General features: G+C 37.5%; 1 protein-coding gene across 1 annotated transcript; it reads left to right on the forward strand.

The window, feature by feature from the left end:
- The first annotated feature begins 1,136 nt into the window (after positions 1 to 1,136).
- On the forward strand, positions 1,137 to 2,165 carry LOC120636741. The gene has a single exon (XM_039908298.1). The coding sequence runs from the start codon at positions 1,203 to 1,205 to the stop codon at positions 2,163 to 2,165; it is 963 nt and encodes a 320-aa protein (XP_039764232.1). The 5' UTR covers positions 1,137 to 1,202.
- The last annotated feature ends 6,650 nt before the right edge of the window (positions 2,166 to 8,815 follow it).

Below are 8,815 nucleotides of genomic sequence, written 5' to 3' on the forward strand. Positions count from 1 at the left end.
AGTTCATATTTATCAAATATTTCCCTGTGTTTGTTCCCTTCCCCCGATACTAAAGCTCCCCTTATAATCACCAATTGAGGGTCTTGTAATTGGACGGAAAGCAACCAATCGGCTTCTGTAATCGACATAACTACCTCACTTTCTGATTTCTGACCAGATTCTAACGGATTTCTGCTAAGAGCATCGACATGTTGCATTCTGCTACCCTCTCTATGAATGACATCAAACGTATACTCTTGAGTTGATAAAACCCAGCGAGATATCCGGGGGATAATATCTTTCTTTGTTAATGCGTAGCGTACCGCGTTACAGTCAGTTACAATACGGAAATGCGTACCAAGTAAGTAATGTCTAAACTTTTGTAGAGATTGTACAATAGCTAGTAATTCTAGTTCGAACTGTTATATCCTTCCCCATGCTAGCAATAATGCTGAGACAGTGATGCCTCAGTCCTATTGCATATCAAATATAATGGAAAGGGACAGTCAGTCTTCCACCGGCATTCAAGGGAAATACTCGTGTTTTATTGACCAATCCCATATTGTTTAATATTTTCTATTTCCTTTTTTTTATATTAAAGTTTCTATAGCAAGTAATAAATCTTTTTTTTAAAACTTAAATCGTGTAACCCCCGATAACAATGGTGGCAGCGTAAAAGGGATATTAAATCCCCGGACTCAAAAACCAGTGTCGTGAAGTGAAAGTGCCAATACTAAAAACTGTTCTAATCTCCGTATCCTGAAAGAAAGAAAGTGTCGCGGAACCTATCTACCACTGTCGCTGTATCTTGGTTCCGGTTTCGTCGTGTCCCGCACTGTATCCTGGAAGAGCCGTAATAATATCATCCAATTTGTTCCCCGCTGAATCCCAAGACGAAAACTCAAGATTTACCTCCAGCGAGCTACATCCTGAAAATCAAGTACCATGTTCCTGCTAACACTGTGAGTTATACCTTTGTGCTTATAACTTAGTGTAAAACCAAAACATTCCATCCATTCGAAGATCATTGTTTATGAACGATAAGACTCTGCCGAACGTTTCTCGCCCACACGCCGTTTCGAAGAACTGATAACACCGAGTCGCACCTGTGTCTTAATGCTAGTTTTAGATACTTTTAATTTGTACCATTATAATAGCTCGTATAATTATTCACACTAGTAATTTAAAGATTCATTTGCTTTTATAAATTTTTTGTTATACTTATGTCAAAACTGAAAGAAGTAAAGGACGAAGACTCTCAATACAAAATGTCAGATATTGATTTAAACGTATTAATTAAATTCATTGGAACCTTCGACGGTACCAGAGAAAAGTTGACTCCCTTTATTAATAATTGTCGTAATGCGATTAACCTTGCATCGGCCACACAAACAGAAATTCTTTTCAAATATATCCTTAGCCGCCTTGAAGGCAAAGCAGAAACTGCATGCGCTGTAAAGGAATTCACCAAGTGGTCACAGTTAGAAGAATTTCTAAAAACACAATTCGGCGACATAAAACATTATGCTTATCTTCTCTCCGACCTGCAGGAATGCAAACAAGGTCGCAACGAATCCGTGAGCCATTACTCCTTAAGAGTTGAGGCTTGTCTCGCAAAACTCTTAACCGAAATAAACATTTCAATTCCAACGAGGAAGAAAGACGAATTAGCCGGCCGTGTAGCCGCAATGCAAGATTTAGCCCTCAACGTATTTATGATTGGTCTTCAATCATCGCTATCCACGGTCGTTAGATGTAGGGACCCCAACACTCTTAATGAGGCAATAAATCTTGCCACTGCTGAGGAAAAAATCGTAGGAATCAACAACCGAAAATATACAAACCCGACCACAGGCTCCTTTATTGCGAATAACTTCGAACAGCGCAGACAAAATCACTCAACTGCAACATACTCAAGGCCACAGTTACAACCTCAGGCTCAATTCAAACCAAGCTCCAACACACCCGTCTGCAGGTACTGCAAAAACCTTGGTCACACTATAGAAAATTGCAGGAAACGACAATACAATAACAATAGACGTTTCAACAACATAGAAAACGCACATAGTCCGAATCGTCAACCTCCAAATAGTTTCCTACCGCGAAACCGGATACACCTGACTAACTCTTCAGACGATCAATGTTTTGGTGTAGACAACCATAATAACGATCCTTTAAACGAGTAGATCTTCCCGTCCGGTATCGTATGGGAAAATTAAAAACTAAAATCGATACCCCAAAATTCACTGTATCTAAGCCTACTAACAAACAGGGTAACCAGCCCCAAACTTATAGTGGCACTATCACTGTATCTAAGCCTACTAACAAACAGGGTATCCAGCCCCAAACTTATAGTGGTGCTATCACTGTATCTAAGCCTACTAACAAACAGGGTATCCAGCCCCAAACTTATAGTGGCGCTATCACTGTATCTAAGCCTACTAACAAACAGGGTATCCAGCCCCAAATTCATAGTAGCCCTCTCACTGTCTCCAAGTCTACTCGTAATCACGGTAACCAGCCCGAAATTCGGAGTGAGCATCTCACTGTCCTTAGTGCCAAAGGTAACCAAATACATACCTCTACCGCTGTTTCCTCTACCGCTGTTTCCTCTACCGCTGTTTCCTCTACCGCTGTTTCCTCTACCGCTGTTTCCTCTACCGTTGTTTCCTCTACCGCTGTTTCTAATCCCACTAATGAATCCAAGAACTCACATCGTGAAAACACTGACGCTACAAATACACCAAAAACAGACTCAATTCAACCGCAAACTAACCTTGTCTCGTTCACTGCTAACTCGTGTCCTTCATGTTTTATACCTGGCAGAAATAAGGAATCATTAAAAACATACAACATCAACACAAATCCAACGAGAAAATACTTACCATTTCTAAAAGTCCAAACCTCTGTCTCTACTAAACCACTGAAACTTCTTGTCGATAGTGGCGCTTCCATAAGTCTTCTGAAAGTTAACGCTATCGAAAAAATGCCTGAATTAATAAAACATATCATAAGTTTTAGCGGGTTAGGTTCAACAAGTAATCCAATGCTCTCATTCGGACACATATCAATGAATTTTGATTTACTAAATAACCATTTCCATGTTATACCTGACCTCGATTTCCCATACGACGGAATAATTGGTAACGATTTTCTTACTAAGCATAACTGTATAATTAACTACGCCGAAAGTACACTGAAAATTCATAAAACGAAACTTAATCTTAATTTTACTGAACCAGTTTTTACTATTCCTCCCCGAACAGAAACAATAATTGAATGTTCTGTGCTCAATCCGGAAATAAACGAAGGACTTATACTTGATCAAAATCCGATGGAAGGCCTACTTGTAGCAAACTGCATTGTAAAGGTTAAACCAAACTCCAGAGTTAATATTTCTGTCGTAAACACCTCCGAATCCACAGTACATGTAGATTCAAACCTAAAATTTCAAATTCTGCCTTTAGAACAAACAAATCATCAAGAGGTATTTTATTCAATTGATCATAATATCTCTCGTAGCACATTGACTCGAACCGAAGAGGTACTAAACCTCTTGCGTATCGGTCATTTAACTTCTGAAGAAGCAAATGCTCTATACGAGCTTTGCTCAACATACTCAGACATCTTTCATCTTTCGGATGATAAATTAACGTGTACTGAAGCATTAGAGCACGAAATAACCACATCTTCCTCAGTCCCAATTAATACAAAATCATATCGATTTCCTGAAATACATAAACAAGAAGTACAATCACAAATAAATAAAATGCTTGATAATGGAATAATTAAACCCTCTACATCCCCATGGTCTTCTCCGATCTGGATCGTCCCCAAAAAACTTGATGCATCTGGTCAGCGCAAATGGCGAGTAGTCATCGACTACCGTAAATTAAATGATATAACAATTGGTGATTCTTACCCTATCCCCAATATTTCAGAAATACTAGACCAACTTGGAAAATGTAAATATTTCAGCACCCTAGATCTTGCATCTGGATTTCACCAAATAAAAATAGCTGAACGAGATGCCCCTAAATCCGCTTTTTCAGTCCCTCAGGGACATTTCGAATTTACTCGCATGCCATTTGGGCTTAAAAATGCCCCTGCTACCTTCCAAAGACTAATGAACACTGCTCTCTCTGGTCTCCAAGGAATCCAATGCTTCGTATACCTCGATGACATCGTAATTTATTCATATGACCTAGACACACACATGAGGAACCTCTCAAACATTTTTGATAGACTAAGAAAATTCCATTTAAAGCTTCAACCTGACAAATGCGAGTTTCTCCGTAAGGAAGTCTCCTATCTTGGTCACATCATCACCGACGAGGGTGTCAAACCTAATCCTGAAAAAACAAGAGCAGTAGAAGAGTTCCCGATCCCCAAGCGTCCAAAAGATATAAAATCCTTTCTGGGATTAGTATCATACTATCGACGTTTTATTCCAAATTTATCCAAAATCGCTAAACCACTCACAACTCTTTTGAAAAAGGATATACCATTCGTATGGGGTAATGAACATCAACTAGCATTCGAACATCTAAAGAATGCACTAATCTCAGCACCCATTTTAGCTTATCCTGATTTTACAAAACCATTTTTACTAACGTGTGATGCGTCCAACTTCGCAATTTCTGCTATTTTATCTCAGGGTTCAGTAGGCAACGACCGTCCCATTGCATATGCATCCCGGACCTTGAACAAGGCCGAGTGCAATTACAGTGTAACCGAGAAGGAATGTTTGGCTATCATTTTTGGCACAAAAACCTTTAGACCATATTTGTATGGACACAAATTCACTATAGTTACCGATCATCGCCCCTTAAAGTGGCTGTTCAATTGTAAAGAACCGGGTTCTAAATTAGTAAGATGGAGGCTCAAATTAGAAGAATTCGATTACGAAGTTATGTATAAGAGAGGAAAAATCAACAGTAACGCTGACACACTGTCACGTTACCCAGTTAACCCAATCATTGAAGAAAACTCGGATCCGCAACCTTCAACTTCCGGGTTTCCCAATGATCACCCTACTCTGGAAACTGAAACTCCGGCCGACATTCTCGATGATTTAATCGACCTGGGTGACTTGAATATTAGTCCACTTCAAAATCCAAACATCGACTTTTCCCCGCTGAATCTTCCATCTCCTTCAGATCCTCTTGTTTTACCAGGTGATATTCCACTTAACCCCGTTTCTCCACCAGACATTCCAACTGTAATAGAAAAAGAGACTTCAGAAATTCCAACCCAATCCAATTCACCTACACATTCCAATAGAGATTATTCAGAATTCTTGAAATCCTCAACTAAACCAAATGAAACTTGTAACACATACATTAAGGAGCACAATGAAAGTCTTCTTAAAAGTACTGTTAAAACAATAATTATTCCTACGTCCATTGATTATGATGAATCGAATCCTTATGTTCAAGACATAATTGCCTCTACAGGTGATTTCTTTTTAAACGATGAGCGTGAGCTGCACTCTTTTAAGAAAATAGACGCAAACAGAAAAACTTACTATTTCCTTTTTACTAAAGTTTACTATTTCGATACTTCTACCTATCCTGATATTTTCAAAGCTTTGAAATCAGTCAGAGACGATATCATGCTTACTGGCGATATCAATGAAATAGCCATACACGATTTTAAAAATCCATTCGAGCAAAATTCCTTTGTAAAAATTTATACTATGCTTATGTATCTATTTAATAACACTAACATTACAATTAATATTCATCATAATACCATCATTTACCTTACCCCATCTGAAGTAGCCAAGGTCCTGAAAGAAAATCACGACATCCCGATTGCCGGACACCTCGGGTCCAATAGGATGTATGATAGAATTAAAGAACGCTATTACTGGAAAGGAATGCGTTCCGAAATAGAGGACTACGTTAAACACTGCGGCCTATGTCAGTCAAACAAAGCTCTTCGTAAAATAAATAGATCCCCAATGCAAATCACAACTTCCTCAACTCGTCCATTCGAAAGAATAAGTCTCGATATTGTAGGCCCTCTGCCTGAAGCTGGACAACTAAATCTAAGATATATACTTACCCTACAAGACGATCTGACAAAGTTTTCTATTGCATATCCCATCTCAAATGCTACTGCAGAAGAGTCTTGTGAATGTCTCGTGCACTTTATAACTCTTTTCGGAATCCCAAGGTCAGTTCTTACGGATCAAGGAACAAATTTCACCGCTGACTTATTTAAAAGAACTTGTGATTTCCTTAAAATAAAACAGATCTGGTCTTCGCCTTACCATCCGCAGACCCAAGGGGCACTCGAGAGGAGCCACTCAACCCTAAAGGAGTACCTGAAATCCTTTGTTAACGAGAATCAGACGAATTGGCATAAATTTGTGTATACCGCCATGTTAACCTATAATAGCACTGTCCACACTACGACCCGCTTCACTCCATATGAACTCGTGTTTGGACACAAACCATTCATCCCAGACTCTGTTTTCGAACTACGAACCGACATAACATATCCTGATTACATAAAAATGCTCCATCATCGCCTCAAAATATCTCGGGAAAAAGCAGTAGAAAATATTCGAGCCTCGAAAGAAAAATCAAAAAGCTATTATGATAAACACAGTCGTTCAGTACAATATAAAGTTGGTGATTTCGTTTACTTAAAATCACACCATCGACTTCGGAAAGCTCTTTCCCCACTGTGGAAAGGACCTTACAAAATCATTAAAGTACACAGTAATAATACTTTAACTCTATTAATAAACCGACGCCACGTATCTCACCACTTTGATGAAGTCAAACATGCAACTCAAAGTAGTTAGAATTCGTCATTGCAATCTTTCATCTTACAAAATACTAATCTTTTAAAAAATAAATTAGCATAGTTGTTATAATTTGCAGAATCCTCGCCACTCACTGTAACGCCGCCCTGGGTATTGATGGCAATCAATATGTGGAACCCATTACAAAGAGTCCTGGTATACTCTTCGACCCTGTCGGAACTTTAAAATTAATTAATGACCAATTTCATATTGTAATTCCTATGGACGTCTCACCATATAAAGTATACCATATAAAATATTCATGAAACATTTAACCTTGTACGCTTTCAGTGTCGAGAAAACAGTGGTTTGGACAACATAAAGTATCAGAATATTCTACAACCTTTAGATTCACTATTCAAAGATATTTTACGTGACTTCGACTCTATCTCACACATAATATCTAATGGCATATCAAAACGATCAGCATGGTTTGCTGGTGTAGGTGTTGTATTTAAACACATTTTTGGCACTATGAATGAGGATGATGCCAAACACTATAACGAAGCCATTAAGACCTTGTATGATAATGACAAGATCATAACTAATTCTGTTAAGAAAAGTATTATTGTATCCCAAATAGCAATGTCAAATATGAATCAATCCCTGCAAGAAATGAATCTGAACCAAGCTAAGCTAAGCGATGCTATTGACAGAATGTCTATAGCAGTAAATAATGTTTCTCAAGCCATACAATTAGATAACTTCAAAACAAATCTTAACTCCATTTCAAACATATTACAATCAAGTCTATTGACTCTTTCCTTCAAAGTAGAGGACATCCTTAACTCTATTCTGTTCGTTAAAGCTAACATACTACATCCATCTGTATTAACTCCAAATCAATTGTATAGAGAAATACTAACTAATCTTAAAATAGTTCGTTCTTAGTAATATTTAGTAATCCTAAATATAGAGATTTCCCAATAAGTCTAGATTTAAGTAATATCCATGTTCTGCTGAACATCGCTGATTTAGTTTGCTATTATCTAGATAATAAGTTAGTTTTTGTCGTTAAGATACCTTTAGTAAACGCTCTAGATTATAATTTATATAAAAGTATACCTTTACCAACTTCACATATAGCTGAAGATGCTAACTCATTTGCGATGATTATACCTTCTTCCGAATTTATCGCACTAAGCAAAGACAAGTCCTCGTTTACGTTTCTCAAGGATACTAGTCTCTGTAAGAATGTTATTACTATGAAAACGTTTCTTTGTGAAATGACAGATATTTATATTGTAGCTGGAAGCCCATCCTGTGAAATAGAACTAATAACAAAAGCTGTAACGAAATTGCCTCAAACCTGTCAGTACAGGATCGTTTATGGCGATTTAGATATCTGGCATAAACTACATAACGAAAAATGGGTATTTGTTCAATCAAAACCCGCAAAGTTATCTATTGAATGTATAAATAATAAAATAACGGAATTAATTATCTCCGGAACCGGTGTACTTACTATACCACTAGATTGCATAGCTTATCATAAGAATTCTAGATTTGTAAGTAAACTATCAACTAGTATTAATGTTCCCATTGTAAAACCAACTTTTAATATCCTTAATGACAGTTGTTGTACACTAGATCGTCTTAAGGCAGTAAACCTACCAAGTATTAAAATCCAAAATGTCAACTTAGAAAACCTTAAAACTTTAGATTTAGTATCGGATCAAGTCGTGAAAGACTTAGATTCAATAGCTAATCCATTAAAGTGGAATAATCATGTTACTTTTCCTATCTTAAGTATTGTATCTTTTATTTTATGTCTCTGTTTACCTTTAGCTTATATTTGTAAAAAGCACAAGTATTTCTACAAATTATTTAAGAAATCCGACGATCCGATCCGAGAAAGTTCTAATGTCGACCCTGAAGTCCAATCAATCGAACCTCGCTTACGCATTGGCTAACGAAAACTTACCCTTTCCGTAAGTTTCCTCTTAACATGGGGGTTGTTATATCCTTCCCCATGCTAGCAATAATGCTGAGACAGTGATGCCTCAGTCCTATTGCATA

This window comes from Pararge aegeria (assembly GCF_905163445.1).
Source record: "Pararge aegeria chromosome W unlocalized genomic scaffold, ilParAegt1.1 SUPER_W_unloc_1, whole genome shotgun sequence".
Lineage (NCBI taxonomy): Eukaryota > Metazoa > Arthropoda > Insecta > Lepidoptera > Nymphalidae > Pararge > Pararge aegeria.

Coding starts and splice junctions, on each gene's coding strand:
- LOC120636741 (XM_039908298.1), top strand. CDS start 1,203: ATGTCAAAACTGAAAGAAGTAAAGGACGAAGACTCTCAATACAAAATG.